Source organism: Mauremys reevesii, linkage group 3 (genome assembly GCF_016161935.1).
Source record: "Mauremys reevesii isolate NIE-2019 linkage group 3, ASM1616193v1, whole genome shotgun sequence".
Taxonomy (NCBI): Eukaryota; Metazoa; Chordata; order Testudines; family Geoemydidae; genus Mauremys; species Mauremys reevesii.
The window spans coordinates 3,734,467-3,756,312 of NC_052625.1; the positions used below are offsets into that span (position 1 = coordinate 3,734,467).

Consider the following 21,846-nt stretch of genomic DNA (forward strand, 5'->3'; position numbering starts at 1 on the left):
CTACATGAGTCTGATAAGGAAAGACCACTTCATTCTCTAGATGTCTGAAGAGTGCTGGCCTTTTCTCTACAAGCAACAAAAGCACTTAGAAAGATGCCTAGACTTTTTGTGTCAATAGCAGAGAAATCAAGGTGTCAAGCTCTATTTGCACAGAGACTTTCTAAATGGATCTCTGGCTGCATTATCCTTTGCTACCAACTAGCTCGCATCCCTCTCCTGGAGGGAGTGAGGTCTCATTCCATCAGAGCACAAGCCACCTTTGCTGCATATCTGAGAGACGTACCTCTACTGGAGATATGTCAGGCAGCTACCTGGAGCTCCTTGCTCATTATACTTTGGTCCAGTCTTCTACAACAGACACAGCTGTGGGGACAGCAGTATTACAGTCAGCCATCACTTCTGTGCCCTCGCACCCACCTTCTGTTCGACTATTGCTTGCAAATCTCCCATGGGGGAATTAGACATAGGCACCAATGGACACTGCTACTAAAAATTTCCAGACTCAGGCTCATGGTGCGCATGCGTAGTCACACGTGGAAGATGAATAGGGACCACATATCCTGAAGACCCTCCAGTTACAGATAAGTAACCTCCACTTACTTGCCCTACACGGGAACTGGAGTTCTTTGCAATGTGTGCCCCCTGTGGGTGCGCCACTACCCAGCCTTCTTTCCCTCTGCTTTCAAGTTTCCTCTGAGGGACTTTGTGGTGGAGAAAGAACTGAGGGGAGTTCACCCATGCAGCCCTGTATAGCCTCGGTGTAGGGCATGAGGATGTGTAGGGTGCGTGTGCAGGCCAAATGAGCACTGCTACTGAAAATCTCTGATCAAACGTGCATGGGGCGCACGCGCACCTGAAGTCAAACTCTCATAGACTTTAAGATCAGAAGGGACCATCGTGATCATCTAGTCTGATCTCCTGCACACTGCAGGCCACCAACCCTCGCCCACCCACTGCTGTAATAGAGCATAACCTCTGGCTGAGTTACTGTAGTCCTCAAATCATGGTTTAAAGACTCGAAGTTATAGAGAATCTTCCATTTACACTAGTTTAAACCTGCAAGTGACCCATGCCCCACGGTGCAGAGAAAGGCACAATCCCCAGGATTTCTGACCCAGGGGAAAATTCCTTCCTGACCCCAAATATGACAGTCAGTTAGACCCTGAGCACGTGGGCAAGACCTGCCAGACACAGATATCTGGGAAAGAATTCTCTGTAGTAACTCAGAGCCCTGCCCATCCAGTGTCCCCTCTCCAGCTGTTGGGGATTTTTACTACTGGCAGTTGCCGATGGGCCACATGCCACTGTAGACAGTCCCATCAGACCATCCCCTCCATAAACTTGTCAAGCTCAGTCTTGAAGCCAGTTAGGTTTTTTTGCCTGGGAAGGCTGTAAAAACCCTGATATGAAATGAGCATCCAGTATTCCCTCTGTCTTCAAGGCACTTTTGTAGTCTGGGTTAGAGGACTGGTCATCAGGTTGTAGGAAGCATGGTGCCAGGAAACCACAGTGCTCCTGTACACAGACTGACCAGAAGGAGAGCGGCCTGAAGTGGTGTGTAACTCCCATTTCTCCTTGTAGTCATTTAAAAGGAAAAAACATGAAGTTGGCCCTAATCCTGAAGCAATTTGGAGGGGATTTCTTTATATCATTGTAGGTTCTAGTTACATGTTTTGGGATAAGCTGGGTTATATATTGCTTGGGTGTATGGCAGAGAATTGGGGAAGGGATCACATGGGTTTTCTGAGAAACCATGTGGGTTATGTGTTGGCTCCTAATGTCCTTGTGGTCCTAAATCTTGGCTCAAATCTTGGTTTCTTTGTCTTGTTTTCAGATCTCGCGTGGACTTACCTTGCTCCCCTTCCCGGCTGGTGTGTTCCTCCCAACCAGCACAGATGCTGTCCATCGACACTGGCCAAGTAGACCGTCAGGCAAGCGGCAGGATGGATGTGTCTGCGTCCGTGGATCACGAGGCCCTCAGCAATGCTTTCCGCTCCGTGCCGCTGGCGGAGGAGGAGGACTTTGATAGCAAGGAGTGGGTTATCATTGATAAAGAGACGGAGCTGAAGGACTTTCACCCGGGTGCTGAGCCGAGCACTTCTGGAACTACAGACGAAGAGCCTGAGGAGCTTAGGCCGATTGAAGAGGGCGAGGAGAGGAGGCGATTGGGGGCAGAAGCTGCAGTCCGGCCAAAGGTCCATGATGGGAGAACATGGGGGATGCAGCCTGTGACTGAGGAGGACAGTTCACACAGGCATGAAGGACACTGTCAAACGGTATCTGACATCAAACCTGAACAGCAGCCAGGAAGCCCAGCCCAGTTATCCTTACACTCAGCACCAGCTCTCCGACAGCACAGACGGGAGTCCGAACCAACCGGGCCTCAGAGACAGGTAAGACGTACAAAGGAACCGCAGCTCACCCACTGCGCTGGGCTCCTTCTCTGCCCCGTAGCCTCCTCACCTAGCTTAGGAAAGGTGCCATCTGGGCAAGCCCTGCTGCACTCGGGAATTTTGCTGATCCCAGCACTGGTGCCTTTGTAAACTCGCCCTGTCCAGGCTGACACGTCAGAGGTGCTCCCAGTACTGGTCAGACCACGCCAGTGCTCAGCGTGTCTTGTGACCATCTCCACCTGCTCCGGGTCCGTTTGAGCCGTGTCAGGGCAAGGGCGGGCGGAAGGCGAGACTCTCGTCATGGCAGCTGGGTGTGTCCGTGAGAGCAGGCAGGGTTGTCTCTCAGTCCTCCGCCCTGGATCTAGGCAGGCCAGAGGGCTGCAGCGGTGGTGTTCAGACGGTCTCGGATCTGACCCAGGGCCGGCTTGGGGCAGGCCCTGGCGGGGACAGGTCACAAAACAGCTCTTTGAAAATGAAACTTGGTTAAGAACACAGAAGTGTGTACGTGAACTCCCCTTCCCCGGATAATCCCCATCTGTCTGAACAAATGCACACCTGCAGACATACACACGCATACGCATACACACCGCAAAGCGGACGCCCAGACCCATTGTTGTTAGGGGTGGGTTGTTTGCAGGCGTGCTCGGTAAGTGCTCTGTGTCTCCCAGACGTTCAGGAAAGGGCTGTCTGCACGCCAGGGAAAATACAATGCTAGGGACAGATGTGCGCTTCTGCCAGGGGCTGGTATTTGCATGGCCGTGAGGCTCCCCAAGCAGCAAACTGACGCAGGCACGCTCCCAAAGACGTGCCCAGGACATAGTCATATCACGCCTCGCCCCATGGGACCCTCCATCGGGCCAGCGAGCAGTCCCAGGTGGCCCATCTCCTCCCAACACCTCGAGGCCCTGCGCGATGCAGAGTCTGCCGGGCTGTAGGTGTGGAGCAGCGAGGGCTGCTGTGTGGGGCTGTAGCCACTGTGGGCAGACTAGAACTACTGGAAACAATCACAGGACAAACCATGTGCAGGGGGACAGGGCCCGGCGCACCCCTGGTTCTGTCCCATGTAGAACCCATGTCAGTTGTAAGGCCCCACGAGGGGTTAGAGATGTGCAGCAGATACACAGAACCCTGGGAACGTCCTGTCTGCTGTGCATCTGCTCCCGGGAGCTGGGCCTGCAGTTATGGGAGAGGGCTCACCAGGGACAGATATAGCTGTGGCAGGAGACACGGAGATAATGTGCTTATGGGTGACTTGCTACTAACGTGCCAGGCGGCCCCAGTCTCCCGCGTGCTGTCAGATGCAGTCTTCTCCCATGTTCCTTCTGCATCAGATCGCCCTTCCTAGCCGCTCCCGCATGCCTGGGCTTGGATCCAGGCGCGTGGCCGCTCAGCGCTGCCGGCCAGCGCCGGGTTTGGTTGAATGGTTGGTTTTCCCTCTCACATACAGCCATGCTTAGACCCTACAACTGCCTCTCAGTGCACAGCACAGCGCTGAGGGGAGCACCGTGCACTGGGCAGTCACGAAGCCTCTACTCCTGCGTGAGAAGTGAATGGGTGGGGAGGAGGATGGCAGCTGGGAGGAAAGCTGTCCGAGCCAGCCCTGTGGTGGGGGAAAGGAGCTGTGCCCCCCGCATGCTTTTATCCAGCCCTCCCTCAGGGGGACTTGGCTTGTGCCGGCCTGGCAGCTGGCTGTTGTAACACTTGGTGAGTGGAGGGGCTCCGTCCGCGCAGCATGGCCTGCGTGCCATGAGCTAACTCTGGGAAGCCTGAGAGTCTGTTAAAGCTCTGACCAGGCAGCGTGCGTGCGAGTGCATCGTGCTGAGCCGTGCAGGGTGTCTGCGGAGGTGCCACTCACTGCAGTACCGGCTGGCGATAGCCACAGGTGGTGTTGTGTAGATACAGGACCCACTCCTGGTCCCACTGAACTCCCTTGGACCTCTGTGAGCCCGGCCTCCAGTTCTGTTTGCTGCTTACACGTGAGATTAGCTGCAATCCCGTCTCTTTACAGCGGTACCTTCCTGGAGTTACCCATTTAGCGACCGAGCTACCGTCCTGTCCCAGCATCTCCCAGCTGTTGGAAAGGATGGCGGTTTCTCGCTCCTCCTCTCCAAGGGGATTAGACTGAATGACTGAATCTATCAGAGTGCGATTGCTGCTAGTGTGTGTGCGCGCGTGCCTGGCTTTCTGTTACTGAAGCAGGAAGGAGCCTTATCCAAACCCAGATACCAGAGTCCAAAAGGAAAAATGTCTCAAAGCAGCAGGTTAAAGTCACGGACAGTGACTACAGTCTGCCAGTTGCTGCCCAGGATAGAAACACAAATGCACGTGCGCTCCGGGATTTTGACTACTGGTCCCCTCTGAAAACCTTTGCACACTTTGGCATTTCTTGGAGCATGTTCCTCATTCTTGCCAGCGTGCCAGGCGCTGTACATGAAGCAGCTAAAACAGTCTCTGTCTGAGGAACTGACACAGAGAGGAGACAGTCTGCATAGCCCGTGCCGCTGTTAGCTATTCTCCTTCATCTTCATCTTCCCCAGACACGTCACTGAGATGGAGAGGGATTTTTCCTGACCTACGTCTCTGGTCTCGTGGCAGAATTGATTCTTTAGGACAGGTTTGAACGAGCAAGAGGCCTGGGCACTAGGACTGGGAGTTTGGTCTGTGCACAGGAGCATGATGGAAGGAGGCACAAAGCCATGGGTAGGAGAAGGAAGAAGGGGCATAAAATCATTGACAGCACAAAGAGTACAAGGTGGGATGTGGCTGGAGGTGCAGGCAGAGCTGTGCATCGCCTAGACGGAGAGGCTGAGCCGCTGAGCTTGATGCTCAAGGCAAGGGGGAGTCACGGGAGGGATTCAAAGAGGGAACTGGGTGGGAGCGGAAGCTGCAGTAATCCCAGTGGGATATGCCCAGGGCAGGGACATGTCTGAGCTGCTGGGATGGAAGGGAAGGGTCCTGGAGGGAGAACCAGCAAAGCTAGTAACAGCTAGGGTGGGAGGGAGGAGCAGAAAATGCTCTGAAGTTCCTGGCCCTGCGAGATGGCGAGGAGAGCGGTGGTGACGGCAGAAGTGGGGAGTAGGTTGTGGAGGACAGGGAGCCCTGTTTTAGCCGTGTTGAGTGTAGCCTGGCCGGGGGCTACTTGGGTGTTGTCAGAGAGATGGGCACAGGTCTGGGCAGAGGCAGACCCGTGGCTGAGGCCTCAGCACCGATATGGTACCATGGCTGAATCCCTGCAAGCAGGTGAGGCCGCTCCAGACTCAGATGTGCAGCCAGACGATCAGGGGACCAAGGACAAAGCCCAGAGGGAGCAGAGACAGGACCTACCAAGGGGATGCTGGAAGTGCCGTCGAAGAGGTGAGAGGAGAACCAAGGGACAGCAGAGCCGTGAACGCACTGCCCAGTGTTGTGTGCGCTGTTAATAGCAGCCAACCTTCACCCTAGAGGTGGCCGCAGTCAAGCACTTGACAGGTGGGAAGGGCCAGGTTTATGGTGGTTTGTGCCCCTTGGCGTGCCTGTGCTGTGCACCGAGTGAGGCCTGGTCCTGGGGAATAGATAGTGCGTGCTCATGTCATTAAAGGCCGTCTCCTGGTGCGTGCACAATTATATCTGGCATGTCACGCTTGGCCCTGCAGCCTGGCTCTCATTCTTTTTACATCCCCTTTCTCTGGAATGTCCTGGGTTATCTGTAAATGGTAAAAATAAACCCGTTGTGTGCAGCTGTAACAGGGCAGGGTTTGAGGCCCCAGCACCGGCTGCTGTCAGTGGAGCTACAGGGCTGGCGGCATGAGACGGCTGCTTTCCCAGGAGGAGGATGGGCCTCTGGTGCCCCGTGGTGTGTCTGGAGCGTAGTCAGTGCAGCGGTGAGAGACTCTTGCCCCACATGGTGGCACCAGAGTGAGGTCTGGACTGTTAGAGCCATGTGCTGGATCCAGAGGGATGGCTGGAGGGAGCCCTGCTCGGCTCTCTCTTCCCTCCGCCCCTGGGACCGGGGGACTTCCTGCCCCTTGGGGTGCTCTCAGAGTGGGGCCTGGGCTGCTGGGGCCACGGGCCAAGTCCAGTGTGGTCAGATGCAGGGGAACATAGAACGGGTCTGTCCCTCCCACTCCTGCCGCTGCAGGAGTTGTGACAGCTCCCAGGCATTCCCAGTGCGTGCTAGGCATCCTAAATACCGGAGCCCTTGCTGGCTCCCGTATGGTCCATACATAGCTATATAGGCACCCTGCACACACCCACAAATCATGACACTGCTGCAATGCAGCCACAGCCAGGGCAGTGAAATGGGAAAGCTGTTTAACATGCCTGGAAACAGCAGGCATCGGTTTAGGACAGGAAGTGAAGGGACACCATGGGCAGCTAGAATTGCAGGGGGAAGTGAGGATGGGAGAATATAATTACCCTATTTGCGCATTCCCCGGCTTTCCTCTGACCTGTGTTTGGGGGGATTTTCCTTGGTGCGTTATTTTCAGATATTTGTCAACGCATTCAACATACCTAGTCAGCCAGCCCCTCCGCCTGCTGTCTCTGCCCAGACCCCAAGAGATTTACCTTCCTTCTGTTCACTTGCACCGCGCTTAGCTAGCCAGATAGCCTTCACTGGAAGCCACGGGGCAGAGGCAAGAGCAGGCCCCACCAGGGCTGGAGCAGCCACTGCGGCGCCTCCTCCCGCTCCTGTCCCTCTGCCCTGCATTGAAAACAAGTGTCCACTGCCTCTGACAGGGCCGCTCTTTGCTTGTCTGCCTCAGTGGGTCTGATAAAGACTTTTCCTGCAGAGCCTCTGCTACAAGTGTCCTGTTTCTTTGCTCGTCCCGCAGCTGTTTGAGTTTGCCTGTGGCTGTCAGGCTGGGGAGGTCCGGCCTGGTGCATCACTGGGAACGGTAAGCCAGGGCTAAACAATGTAGAAAAAGCAACTTTTTAACAGCGTGCCTGGTGAACTGTGCCGAGGCGCAGATGTGGGGGGGATTCATGCCTCAACCCCCAGGGCTGCTGGCCCAGCTCAGCCCACAGTGCAGGCCACATGGAGTTTCTGTACAGCCCTGAGGGCTGCCCGAGCTTGTGCCTTCGAGCCATCGCAGCAGCTCAGAGCAGCCAGGGCACAGGAATGTCCTGACTGGGCCCCCTTCCTGCCTCTGGGGGCGCCTACCCAAAGGGCTTCCTGCTCCTAAGGGAGGTGCAGAGCCAGCGCTCCACCCCCACAGTGGACCTCCCGCAGCAGGGCTGTTCCCTGAGAGGGAGGGGACTTGTGGACTTCAGCACACTGCTTGGGCTGGCACAAAGGGGCCATGGCACAGAGGTGATTCCCCGAGGCTTCCTTGGTGGCTAGCAAAGGTACTAACGAGGTGGGTTGCTGCTGTGCGTTGCGGTCTGGGAGCAAATTCCCGTTTCTAGACACGGATGTGTGAGTCTCCTGGCACTTACATGCTTTAAACCCACCAGAGTCACAGCTTGGAAAGCAGGGGGAACCCCAGTGCTCACAGCCAGCCCCAGCTCTCTGGATGCCACAGGATTAACAAACACTGACAGGGCCTCAGTCATTTAGGGCTTTATTGATCACAACCAGCACCTTAAACATCACCAAGAAATCATCTGGTATCCAGGCAAACTGGGGGCTACCCAGGAGTCCCCTCCACAGAGCCTGGACACCACATTCTGCATTAGCTGCAATAGCAGGAATCAAAACTTGCTGGGACTAAGCGGTGGATAAAGGGCCACGGTTCCAGAAAAGGCAGGCTGCTCCCTCATTCGACACAGCTGAGAAGCCACGTGGAGATCTCGAAACGGGGTGACACTGAAAGTACTGAAGGGCAGGCGCAATCCATGTGCCGGGGGTGCTGAGATAACTTTGGCCACTTCCGCTTACTTCTCCCCTCCTATAGGCTTTACAACTGTCCTGGTTAGCCTGGGCACTGAGTTATTGCACCAGCAGGGTCAGGCATCAGCTAGGACGGTGTGCCACCAGCATACGGCAGCCCTGACGTTAACCTTCTTGACAACCCCAGCTGCATGTTAACCAGAGTGGGGACAAGACAGACCCTTCTGGGGCTTTGCTAGGGGCTGCGAGCCTGGCAGCACACCTCACACGCAGTGGCGCTGAAGACAGCTGATAGTCTGGAAAGGACTGGCATGGACACGTTTATCTTCATCCGCCACTGGCAGGAATTCCCTAGCAGAGTTCCTGTACTGTACCCAGCGCTAGCACCCAGCTCTATGTGTAGGTATATGGGTGTTGGAGTAAGGAGCCTGAGAAGGAACCAGAATTTCCCAATGTGCATTGCCAAAGAGCCACAGTAATACGTCAGCAGCCTCCCATCAGCTCCCCGCCGGTCCCCAGTGTCTCCCACCCGTCAGCAGCACCGCTGAGCAGCACCTAACCCTCCATCCCTGCACCTCCCGCCCGCCGCGATCAGCTGTTGTGTGGTGTGCAGGAGGCTCGGGGGAGGAGGGGGAGCAGGGGCACGGCAGACTCAGGGGAAGGGGCGGGGGCCTTGGGGGAAGGAGTGGAGTGGGGCTGGGGCCTGGGGCAAAGCCAGGGGTTGGGCAGTGAGCACCCCCCGGGCACATTGGAAAGTTGGTGCCTGTAGCTCCAGCCCTGGAGTCAGTGTCTATACAAGGAGCCGCATATTAACTTCTGAAGAGCCGCATGTGGCTCCAGAGCCCCAGGTTGGCCACCCCTGGAGTATGTTGAGGGGATTACAGACTGGGGTTAGCTCAGGGGCTCTCTCTGCAGCCGCTGCCTATGGATGCTGGTGGAACAGGGCTGGTGCGTAAATGCTGATGCCCACACCTTGAACACTGCGTGCAGATGTGGTCGTCCCATCTCAAAAAAGATCTATTGAAATTGGAAAAGGTTCAGAAAAGGGCAACAAAAATGATTAGGGGTATGGAACGGCTTCTGTATGAGGAGAGATTAATAAGACTGGGACTGTTCAGCTTGGAAAAGAGACGACTAAGGGGGGATATGATGGAGGTCTATAAAACCATGCCGGGTGTGGAGAAAGTAAATAAGGAAGTGTTATTTACTCCTCATAACACAAGAAGTAGGGGTCACCAAATGACATTAATAGGCAGCAGGTTTAAAACAAACAAAAGGAAGTGTTTCTTCACACAATGCACAGTCAACCTGTGGAACTCCTTGCCAGAGGATGTTGTGAAGGCCAAGACTATAATGGTTCAAAAGAGAACTAGATAAGTTCATGGAGGACAGGTCCATCAATGGCTATTAGCCAGGATGGTCAGGGATGGTGTCCCTAGCACCTGTTTGCCAGAAGCTGGGAATAGATCACTGGATGATTCCCTGTTCTGTTCATTCCCTCTGGAGCACCTGGTACTGGCCACTGTCAGAAGACAGGATACTGGGCTGGATGGACCTTTAGTCTGAACCAGTGTGGCCAGTCTTATGCTGCTTTTCTTTTTCAAGTTTGTTTTCTGAAGAGTTTGTTCTTCTGGGTGTGGTTGAGAGCTGACCGTGATGTGTGCTCTACCTGTAGAGCAGGGGCAGTGCCTCCTTCCCCCCTCCCCCCCACACCTTGCCCTCGTGATTCCTAAAAGTCCCCTGACCCTACCTCATGCTCTCACTACTTTGCCTCTTCTCTGTAACTCTTGTGTCATGCAGCAGGTGCCTGCCTGGGAAGTGGGGTGTCTGAAGCAGGCGTGTGGGGCGCTGACTTTCTCTCCGGGTTGCTGTGCAGACGCATGCCCAGTCTACGACTGGTTCTGTATTGTCGAGTGTAGGTTTGAGGGCCTTGTAGTGCAGGCTGTGAACACACACTTGCTGGTGGGTTTTTTTTGTTTTTAGCTGCCTGTGTTGGTTCATTGGAATCTCGGACTCTGCTCTGGAACAACATTCAGGGGAGACTAAAATTGAGTCACCAAAGAGAAACACCCAGACCTAGCGCTGCCCAGTGTGGAGCCTCAGCGTGGCCTCACTGAAAAGGCTGGGAGGTGCTTGTGCCGTATCTGGGATCCGCCATGTCTGGCAGTGCACAGCTATGAGCGCCGAATCTAGCCAGAGCAAATCACCTTTACTGCTAATGCGCCAGAGCGCCCGAGCCCTCTCCCGTGGACAGAGCTGTCGACAGGTACTGCGGGTAGCATGGGTGAGAGACCCAGGGAGAGCAATCGCAGCACCAGGACCGTGCTGCTTTCCCTACTTGTGCTTTCTGCGGGGCCTGGCCTGATTGACTCGGGGGGTCCCGCTGTGGCGCTGCCCGCCAGGGGCTGCAGCCCAAAGCGATTCTGTCCACCCGCCCAGAGAGGTGCAGGGGCTGAGCAGGACTTTCCCTGCATCGCTCTGCCCAGTGTCTGGAGGCCTCTGTGGCTGCAGGCACCAGAACTGTGAGCAGGGAGGCTGTCTAACCTCCCCTGCTGGCATGCCGGCAGTATGGAGGAGGGAGCTGTCTTGCTGGAACAGAGCGGGGAGAGACGCTAAGGGTGACAGGGGCAGGTCGGGGGAGGGTCTGGGCAGGGGGGCCAGAGGCTGGCCGAGGACGACAGGCTGGAGGGGGCAGGGACATAGGGGACAGGTTGGAAGGGGTCAGGCAGGGAGGGGGCGGAGCAGTACTAAGGGACCAGAGCAGAAGAAGGGAGAATAGGTTGCAGGAGCAAAATGGAGGAGGCTGCTTCAGACTCTCCTGCCCCGTCCCCCTTCCCCTGCTCCAAAAGACCCTGGGAGCTCTGTCCCCCACGGCCTGCCCCTCTGGTCCCTAATATCTTCTTCTGGGTCCCCAGTCACCCCAGGTCCCACAGTTCCCTGCTGCTTCTGGCTGTGACGGAGGGGCTGGTGCCTTCACCCATGCCCGCCCCTCCCCACTGCCCCGGAGCACACCAGGGGCCTAGGGAACCATTCCCCACTGGTGGGAGATGGGCTGGGCTGTGCAGACCACGGGCTGCGTGGATCCCGTCCAGTAGCTGGGAAGCGGGATGTACCCACGCTGCCCCAACTTGTGTAAGTGCCACCAAGTCACTGAGTGGAGAGAGTGAGAGCTGGGTCTGGGCACGTGCCAGCTTCCCCCCAAATCAGCGGCAAGCTGTGTGTGTAGAGCCAGCCTCCGAGGCCTGAGTGCCTATAAGTAGATAAATACAGTAGATGGCCAGTGAGCGCGTAGATATATCTATCTCACACACACAGAAGGTGGGAGTAGCTCTTCCAAGAGCTCGTGCCTGTGAGAAGAAGCTCTTTGGATTCTGGGCTCTATACATGGACCCAAATGGCCTTTGCAGTAGGAGGCTCAGGGAAGAAAGACAGCAATTTACATAAAGTGTAGCTCATTTACATGTATTAACTAGCGCTCCGGCTCATGGCAATCCAGACCTACAGTTCAGTAGTAGTTACCCAGCTAGATTCCTTTAAGCCACACCATAGCCTGCTGCGTTCTGCCTCCTCCCTGCCCCTCGAGGAAAGGCTTACTGCACCCAGGTCTGTCCAGAACAGCATTATACGGCTAGCCCTAGCGCCAAGTGGCAGGCAGTGAGAGACCGTGTCTAACAGATATCAACGAGACGAGGTAGGCGCGCCTTCCCATCCATTAACACCAGCATAAATTCCATAAACATATTGGGTCCTTGGTTCCTCGGTGCTTTGGCGATAGAGTTTAGACATTAGCGAATCATCCAATTAAAGGAGACACTGCTTTACTCCCAGCCCACCCCAAAAGGCAGCCATACCGCACCATGCTTGATGGGTATAGAAAGGCACCTCAGACACCTTTTATGGGCTGGAGGGAGGGTCCTTGGCTTGTGTTATGCAGGAGGTCAGACTGGATGATCTAACGGTCCCCGGAGAAGCACTTATAAGCCTAAACGCACTGCAGCGCTGGCAGAGAAGGGACTCTGAGGCCTTGGCTACACTTGCAAATTTGCAGCGCTGCAGCAGGGTGTGAAAACACACCCTCTCCAGCGCTGCAAATTGCGGCGCTGCAAAGCGCCATTGTGGTCAAAGCCCCAGCACTGGGAGCGCGGCTCCCAGCACTGTCCGTTATTCCCCACAGGGAGGTGGAGTACGGACAGCGCTGGGAGAGCTCTCTCCCAGCGCTGGCGCTTTGACTACACTTGCACTTCAAAGCGCTGCCGCGGCAGCGCTTTGAAGTGCAAGTGTAGCCAAAGCCTTAGTCTGCCAAGCACAGAAAGCAGGAGTCGGAGCACTTAGGGGGAGTTGAACTAAATGAAGGACATGCCCAGTCATCAGTCCGTTTACAGCAGGTACCCAAATGGGAGATTGGCTCCTGGGTGAGAAAGTGCATGTGCTGGCTGGGATTTGTCGGTCTTGGCATATAGATAAGGTCCCGTCCTCAAGAACTGACCATGTAACTACCAAAGGGATGTGGGAGGGGAATACTGGAAGGCCATGTGATCAGGTGGGGAGCTCAGCCAGTGTCTACGCGTGTGTGTTTGTGTCAGGAGGACAGGCTTGGCATAGACAAGATGCAGCTGAACTTCCCCACCGAGTCACGATGCCCTCCCACACCCCTTTGCTCGGATTGTCCTGCCAGCTCTCCTGGGGAGTGCCGAGTCCTCCTCCGGGAAGTGTCTGTCCAGGAGGGGCATGACGGAGGAGAGGATAGAGCCTTTACTGGGAAGGATGCTGCTTTGAGGGAAAGGTTCCTTCTGGCCACTGGTGGCCTGACAGCTGTGAGTGGACTTGAGAGACAAGCATGCTCCTCGGGGCTGAGGCAGACAGCTGTGGAAAGGGGAGGAGTGGGTTAGCATTCCCAAGTCCCCTGAAGCTAAAGAACCAGGGAGTGTGGCTGGAAAGCCGCCATTTCCCTCAGCACATAGGGAAGGCTGGACGCTGTTCCTGAAGGAGTGTGTCGGTTTCCTTAGCAGTGGTGCTCTGAGGTCCCGCCAGCATAAACCAACATGGGTGAGTGGGGGCAGATAGGCATGTGGGGCAGGAAGAGGCCTGTTGGAGGTGGACTGGGGCACGGTGGAGCGACGGCAAAGCCGAGCGTATCTTAGAGCTCCCAGGCTCCTGGCCCGCCCAGGGTCAGAGAAAGGGCTTACAGCTCCCTGGGCTCCACTCTAGACAGGCCCTTTAACTTCCTTTGAGAAATGGCTGCAGTGGTCACTCCGCACTGACTGCCTTCCAAGCAGCCCCTGATTCTCCACGTGCCCAGGGTCAGTGCCCCAAGCCTGTGCCTGTTGGGGCGAAGGGCAGAGGTGGCGCACTGTGATTTCAGCGGCATAGGCAAGAGAAAGGACTGATCTGTCCGCTCACAGGAGGGGGCAAGCCGTCGAACCCCTGGAAGGAGCCTGCCACCAGTCCTGGCCAGTCAGGGAATGTGATGGTGTCAGCTGTGAGGGGGTTTGCTCTGTCTTAGTAGAGAGTTTCCACCAGTGCCCAGCTGCTGGCTGTTACCTGTACATAAGGTGTCTGAATGGCCTAGCTGCAGTGCCAAGATGAATGATTCAGAGAAGCAGGCGATGGAGGTGGCTTGAGGAGCCAGTGCCTGGCAGCTGGGGCAGGGGACTGGCATACAGGAGTCCTACGCTCCCTCTCTCCGTCATGCTCCCACGTCACTGGGGAAGGCAGGCCGGCCCCGCTCCCCTGGTGCAATCTGAGTGCAGGTGTTAGTTGTCCCGTAGGGTCTCCAGGCAGCCTGACACAGTTTACCAATGCAGAGCAGTAGGTAAGGTCAGCCTAGAACGAAAGCCTTTGCCGCCCGCCAGCGAAGATGTCTGCAGCATGCACAGCACAAACCAGGAGCGAGTACCTGACACCTTTTCCTCCACTCTTCTTGGTCTTTTTCAGTTGGAGGAGGACAGGCATTCTCAGCACTCCCTCCCGAGGTACAGCCCCCTCAGAAGACTGGCGTCCTCCGTTTTCTCCTCCTCAGCCCTGGAGACAGAGCACTACCCTCAGCTCGGTGGCACTTTCATACAGCGCAGCCGGTCAGCGGAGAGCAGCCCCGTGCGCATGCCCCACCGCAGGCACTTGCCCCTCCCGGCAGGAAACCACAGACTCATGCCATCTGTCCTCCGCATTTCCAGGTCCCAGCTCCAGCAGGTGTGGGCCCGCTTCACCCATAAAACATAGCCCGTACGGAGGAGCAGCAGCCTCCGCCATGCAATAATAACGCCCACCTCCCCACAGTGCGTCACCACTTAACGCAATACTGAATCCCAGACAACGTGGCCTAAGGTACTGTAACGTCCAACGCCCCCTCAGCCAGAGCCAGGCAGGAGAAAGCCCAGACTGAGAACACCTGCCGCTCCAGCCATCCGACACGCCGGGCAAGGCCGCATCCCGGCTGAAGGTGGATGGGAACAGCCCCGGTGAACATGGCAGGCATTAGCGGGCTGGCTCCAGCGCTCCTCTGCTGGGCTCCGTGGTGGTATTGTGCAGCCACGGGGTTGTGAGTTCACGGCTGCCTCACGGAACACGCGCACACGCCAAACACGTTTTCAGGTTAGGCCCGGAGAGGAGAGGCAGTGCAGGTTCAGAGAGCGCCCACTCTCCAGTAAAATCCAGGTCAGGTTTGTCGTCATTGCTCTGTTACACTGGGCCAAATCTGGGGGCCGTCTGACTCGGCCTGGATTCAGGTAGAGTCCCCCTGGCCGTTTGGCTGAGTTAGTCCCTCAGGATTTGTGTCTCTGTGGAGTCCTGGTCACCGTTTCTCTGTTGCTCTGAAATCCCAGAACATTTGTTGCAGTCTGTTTTTCACACGGTGACCACACCTTTCTGTCCCCCGTGACTGTGTCTCTGGTGTGTGACAGTGAGCCTGTTTGTCTGTTCTCCCCTCCTACAGCTGCTCCAAACCTACCTGCGTTGCCCCGGGAACGCTGCCAAGTGTAGTGGGCTAGTAAGGGTTTCCTTACCGGCCCAGCTATAGATCGCTGTTTTGAAAAACCCCTGAAGCTTCAGGCACCTCTGGCTTTTCATAGGCGAACCAGCACAGCCACCTTGCCTTGCCATGTCCGTTCTTGTGATAGCTCTGATTTTGCTTTGGTGTGTTTCGTCAATGAACTGGTGAGCATGCTGAGTCCCAGGATAGCTGGTCTCAGCTGTCACATGAGGAAAAGAGGGAAGTAACTTCCAGGAATTCTAAGTATTGTTTTGCTGCTTCTCTAGAGACTCTGCTGCCTGGCACATGCTCCTGGTGCCCCCGGAGAGCCAATATCCCAAGGCATGCCAGTTTCTTTCTCTTACTAATTAGATCAGGTTTCTTGTGGGCCTTGGACCTCAGCACCCGCTGCACAGAGCCCCAGAAGACCCCGTCTGAAACAGAGCCTGGAGTCTGAGGGGCTCTGGAACATCAGGGGTGATTGAAATTGTCACCAGAACCCTTGTGTCATCTGTCAGTGTTCTCTGGGCAATATTGCGCCTCCCAGTGCAGCTGCAGTGTATGGACAGGCTTGGATTGCAGCCCACTGTGGTTAAGTGAATGCAGTATTTATCTTCTCTTGACCTGAGTCTTTGGTCTGTTCTTCTGAGAGAAGTGCTGGTCTATAAAAGGAGAGAGGCACTGGTGAGGCTTAGGGGTTTAGAGGGATGTGAGCCCAGAGGAGAGGACTCTGGAGAAGGAACCAAGCCCGGGGTGCTGACGACATAGTTCTGGGGAGCTCAGACAGCAGAGAATGTGCTGGTGTGGCCAGGCAGGACAGAGCTGGGTGTTAAGAGAGAGCTACTGGCATTGTACTGCATCAGAGGGTTGTTTCAGACTGAATCACCAGGAACGCTTCCTTCTCAGTCGTGGTCCATGCGTGTCCTCACAGGAGTCCTCTGTTTGTCTCTTTGGATTTGTGATGTATGCAGCCTTTTTGTGGTAGTTCAAAAACTCTCGCTGCAGTTTGGGGTTCAGTCCTATCATCAGCAAGGCCTTGGTCACTGCCAGAGTGGGGAAACCAGACTAGATGGACCAATGTTCTAATTCAGTTTGGCACCTCCTGTGTTGCTAGGTGTAGAAACCAGGGGAGAACAAGCTTTCGCTCCCCTCACGAATAATCTTCCGGGAGATGATTTCTGAAGGATTGATCAACTCTGATTTTTTTCCTTTGTATGTTCATAACATTTGTTTTTACTGGACAGCATGTTCTTGAGTGTACAGCATTTACTAAAGCTACGCATGTGAAAATCAGCCACACTGGAGAACTCACACCCAAGAGTTTTAAAGGAGTTGGCCAAAGAGCTATCCAGATGACTGATGTTAATTTTTAAAAGTCTTGGAAAATTAGAGTCGTTCCAGAGGATTGGAAGAATCCAATGTTCTGCCAGTTAATAAACGAGAGGGCTAGCATAATTACAAGCCTTTAATTATCAGGGCTGGATTAACCTTTTGTGTGCCCGGCGCCAAACATATTTGTGGACCCCCATGGGGGCAAAGGAGAATGGCGTGGGGAGGTTGGTCCCCAGAGCAAGGGGCTGGCCGGGGCATTGGGACATAGCATGGCAGGGCTGCCCCGCTCCGCCCAGCCCCGTGCAAGGGCACTGTATGCAAATCAGCAGTTGCCAGATGCACACTGGCCTGCCCAGCCCTGTAATGCCAGAGTGCCCTTTCCCCTCGGGGGTGGGCCCATGCCGTGCCACACAGCCCCCCCACCCAACACCCGCCAACTCCCTATGCCCAGCAGACCCTGGAACTGCTATACCCAGCAGCCGCCCTCCCCTGACCCTCCACCACAAATGCCCAGCGGCCTTCCCAGCACCCCCACACACAGCCGCACCACTACTGCCCAATGCACTTCCCCACAGCCCACCACCACAACTATACAGCACCCCACTCAGACCCCCACTGCCTAGCACCCCCTGATAGACACCCCTCCCCACTGCCTAGCACCCAAAACACACAAATCTCCAGCAGCCCCCCACATGCCCCCTGAGACCCACTCCCTCACACCCTGCCCCCTGGCCACACTCACCAGCCCTCCTGGGAGGTGACAGTGTTTGCCAGGCTGAGCTGGCAGCGCGGCCAGGGCCGCTCCAGTGCCAGGGCGAGGAATTGCTCCAGCCTCTCGGGAGTGACACGATTATCCAGGCCAGCGTCTGCCTCCACCCAAGCTGGGCTCCCTCAGGACCCACTTGCCTCGAGATAGGGGGACCATACGGCCCCTTTTGGCCAGGACAGTTCCCTTTTGAAGCTCTGTCCCGGCCATCCTGACTTTTTTGACAAAAACGGGCATTTATCCCATTATCACTTGGCAAGAGAAAACAAACAAATGCTCAGTTTACCAAAAAAGTCCGGTGCACCCCCCCAGCAGGGCGTGGAGGAATGTGTGTGGGGGGGGTGGCAATGTGAGATGTCAAGCCGCAGGGCTTGGGGAGGTCAGCCCCAGCTGCAGGTAAAATGGTGCTTGGTAGGGTTAGGGGTCAGCCCCTGGCCCTGGCAACGGTGCGGGGAGGGGTCAGCCCCAGTCCTGGCAGTGGCATGCAGAGCTCGGGGAGAGGGGGGAGAGCCCCTGGCTGTGGCACGGGGAGCTGTGGGGGAGGGGTCAGCCCCAGCCTCTGGCCATGGCGAGGGGAGGACGGGTCGGGGGGGGTCAGCCCCTGGCCGCGGCGCTGGGAGCTCGAGGAGGGGAGGGGGCGGTCAGCGGCATGGAGCTGAGATGGGGCTCAGCAGCTGCATTGACGTGATAGACTTAAGACTCCTGTAAGGCATTTGACTTAATACTGCAGGAGAGTCTGATTAAAAAATGAATTAATAGACTGAAAACTGGCTGATGCAGCTCTCAAATGTATTTGTAAATGGGAGTCATCAATAAATGGGGGTGTTTCTCGTTGGGACCCCCAGGATCTGATCTTGGCCGATGCTATTCAGTATTTTAACCAGTGATCTGGAAAAAAATAGAAAATCTTTGCAGGTAAAGTTTAGAGGTGACACAGATTGGTAGGGTGGTAAATAATGAGGAGGACAGGGCTGTCGTACCGAGCGATTGGGGTCACTTGGCAAACTGGGTGAAGTCAAACAAGCATGCGCTTTAACACAGCTAAAAGCAAGGCCAGACATCGAGGTGCAAAGCGGGCAGGTCGCACCGATAGGATGGGGATGTGGATCCAGGAAAGCAGGGCCTTGACAAGGGTTTGGGAGTCGTGGCAGTTAGGCAAGTGAATGTGAGCTCCCAGTGGGAAGCTGGGGCAGAAAGTGCAGGCGATTCTGGGGGGGTATAAGCTGGAGATGCTGAGCAGGAGCCAGGAGGTGGTGTTACCTTTACGTACGGTACCAAGGAGACCATTACTGGATACTGTGTCCAGGTCCGGTGTCTACGTTTTTAAAATGGTGCTGGAAAAGTGGAAGGGGTTCAGAAAAGAGTTGCATTATTTGAGGTCTGGGAAACCTGCCTTGTACGAGAGAGAAGGCGCTCAATCGATTTAGCTCATCAAAGACAAGGTTAAGAGGTGACAGATCACAGTCACTGAGTACCTTCCTGGAGAGATCCTGGAGGGCTCGTTAATCCAGCAGATGGGCAGAATGAGATCCAGTGGCTGGACACTGAAGTCAGCAAAGTTTAAACTGGAAATAAGATGCACATTGTTAATGTTTTTCATTGTTCAGCTGTAGATAACCATGGACCGGCTTACCAGGGGATGCAGGGAAAGCACCAGCATTACACTGGGATTGGATTGGGGCCGTGAAAGGACTACGGAAGTGGGGGGAAGCAACCAAAACGAGCCCTATCTGAGTGGTGTTGCACCCTGTCCGTCAGGTCCCAGCGCCACCCACTCAGATTGGGTCCAGCCACCCCTCCATCATGCCAGCAGGGGAAAGGCCTCTGCCGTTATGCCCCCCACATTTGGTCAGGGGCTACGGGGGGGGGCTGCCCCCCATTCATCCCCTTCTGAGTTCAGGTTCTCAAAAAGGAGTGAGCAGAGCCCCCCCGTTTAAAAAGTTGTGAGGAGGGGAGGGGCCCTTTGCCTGCCCCACCCAATCGCCAGCACTAGGGATTGGCTGTCTTTGTACAGACAGGCTGTAGCTCCCGGAGTGGCTGGCTGCAGGAGTGGGTGAGGGTCTCTGACCTGCGCCGTACAGGAGGTCAGAGGGTGGCCACAATGGTAGAGGCTGACTAGGCAGGTGCTAACTGGGGGGCTCTTGCTGTTACAGGGACACGGGCTGCGGTTTTGGGTTTGTTTTGTCAGATTATTATTTATTCGCGTACTCAACAAAGCACATTGAGTAGCACCGTGGGGTCCCCAATTGTAGGGGGAGAGGATTGTAGAGAGATGGCGGCTGCCAAGAATTTTCAAGTAGCTCCTTTTTCGTTTTATAGTTACAGGAATCTAAAAAATGTTCCTACCCCCCATGTGAGAGTGCAGGTCCATAACAGCTCCCACATTAGTGTCTTGCAGCGGTTCTCAGACTGAGGGTCGGGACCCGTTTTAATGGGGTCACCAAGGCTGGCTTAGATTTGCTGGGGCCCGCGGCTCAAGCCCGAGTCCCACCCCCCGGGGCCAAAGCTGAAGCCCAAGGGACTCAGATTACAGCCCCCCCCCCCCGCCTTTAAAATGCCTTTAAACAGCTTCTCCCCTTCACTTCGGCTTTGGTCCCCCTGCCTGGGGTGGTGGGGCTCAGGCTTCGGTCCCCCCTCCCGGGGTCGTGTTGTCATTTTTGTTGTCAGAAGAGGGTTGTGGTGCAATGAAGTTGGAGAAGTTTGTTGTAATCGCAGATGGAAACGTTTAAACGAGCAATTGTCAAATATTAAACTTCAAACCTCAGAAAAAAGTGATTTGCAGCCGGGGTGCGTGTAAGGAGTTTGTTGTCCTAGTCAGATTTTCCCAGGTGCCTGATAGCTCTCAGAATTAACTCGCTGGCTGCAGCCTCCACACCAGCGCAAGAAAACTCACCCTTTGTGAAGTCAGACTCTGGGGCGTTAGCAATGTTTGGGACCGGGAGCCGGGGGTGCTTGTGTCCTGAATGAGCAGCGTTCTGTTATTGTTGGCCTGTGCCCCACTCTGCACAGCACGTGTTCCCTGTCGCTATTTACCGCTCCTATTCAAAATAAGCCCCACTAACGTGGTGAGGCCACAGTGGGGTAGGATCCAGTGCAGATCAAATTGTATGTTATCTGCAAAACCCTCCTATCCTATAACCTGGTTTCCATGTGTGGGCTGGGGTCCCGGTTCCTTCTTTTCTGCCCGACACCCGTAGTCTTCCCTCCCTTCATCCCATAGCAAAGAGCTGACGAGACCTTGACTTTTAACCCCTCTCGGTGAAAACGTTGCTATAAATGCTGGAGTGACGCTAATTTAGGAAGCACTAGGCAAAGGCCTCCAATCTCCCTCTTCCATTGTCTGGATCAGGCCATCCTGGGTGAGTCATTGGCCCTCCTTTGAGTTGGTGCATTAGTCTCCTTCAGAGACCTTATGGAGCTCAAGGGCAAGCTCTGAGCGCTATCCCGGGAAGCTCTCTCCCAGCCCTTGCGCGCTGCCGTTAGACCAGCACGGGCTCTGTGGAGCTCTGCTGCGGGGGACGTTCATCTTTGGTGCCTGCGTCCGAAGCAGGTAAAAGCCAGCAGCCAAAGAGGCTTGGCAAGGAAAAGAATATCAGCCCTTCACCCGTTTGGGGTGCTTCCCCCCACGTCTGTAGTCGTCTTCTGCCCAGGCTGCGTGGTGTGTAAAGCAGGGGCTCTGCTGCTTTCATCCCTTGCCCAAGTCCCTTTTAGCTGCACGGCTGACAGGGTGCAGGAGAGGGGCCCGTTGTGGTAGAGAGGTGAATGCCCCCCCCCCACACACACACAACGAGCGTCTCTCACTCTGTCAGCCTTCCCTGCCCGTGGGGTAGGACCAAACGACATGATGATGCCCAAGGCTGCTGCCGGGGGGGGGAAGCACAGCTCCCCCGAGCCACTTCACTGCTTCGCTGACACCGCCCACACACTGCAGGGATGCTGCAGCTGCAGGGTGATGGGGTTCCTGCCACTGAGCTGATTTGAAGGCCTGTTAATAATCCTCCTAATTTCAAAGGGCGCTCGGTTGTGACAGCTCCCATACGGGAAACAAAACTAAAGCTCCAGGCGGTGTTTGCTCTGTGCTTCAAACCAACCACACCACGTCATGCAAAGGGTTCCCTGGGGGCAGTGCCCGACTCCGTTCCCCTGCGCTGCCAGGTGCTGGTGGCCTTGAGCATTTGACCTATCCATTGTCTTTGGTTGCACAGAGCAGGTGTCTGGCAGGACATGGCGGTGGCAGTTGCCCGCTCTGAGAGCCGGGGGCCTTGGTTTCAGAGCTGAGGCTTTCTAGTTAGACTAGGGGCGAGAAGTGACTTTTCTCCATTGCACAGGTTTCCTAAGGGAATCGGGGTGCAGAGACTGGGGCACTGCACTTTTCAGACAGTTTGTAGCAGAGCAAAGGGGAACTGGAGAGCTCTTCCTGTCTAGGTGACAGGTAGTTCTCAGAGCTCCAGAGAGAAATTGGAAGTCTTTCATTTGTCTGAGCTTTAAAAAGCCCATTTCAGAGTTTATTCAATAGTGTTACAGTGTTTTACCTTTCGGTAGCACACCCCATCCCAAATGATCCCAAAGCACTTTCCAA

General features: G+C 55.5%; 1 protein-coding gene across 5 annotated transcripts in view; it reads left to right on the forward strand.

Annotated features, from left to right (window-relative positions):
* The window catches only part of TTBK1 (tau tubulin kinase 1), a 158,981-nt gene that overhangs the window by 120,449 nt on the left and 16,686 nt on the right, over nt 1–21,846 (forward strand). For all 5 annotated transcript variants that reach the window (XM_039530539.1, XM_039530540.1, XM_039530541.1 and 2 more), the window contains one exon: nt 1,835–2,393. In XM_039530539.1, the coding sequence (XP_039386473.1) occupies nt 1,835–2,393 (559 nt within the window). The remainder of the gene's footprint in view (nt 1–1,834; nt 2,394–21,846) is intronic.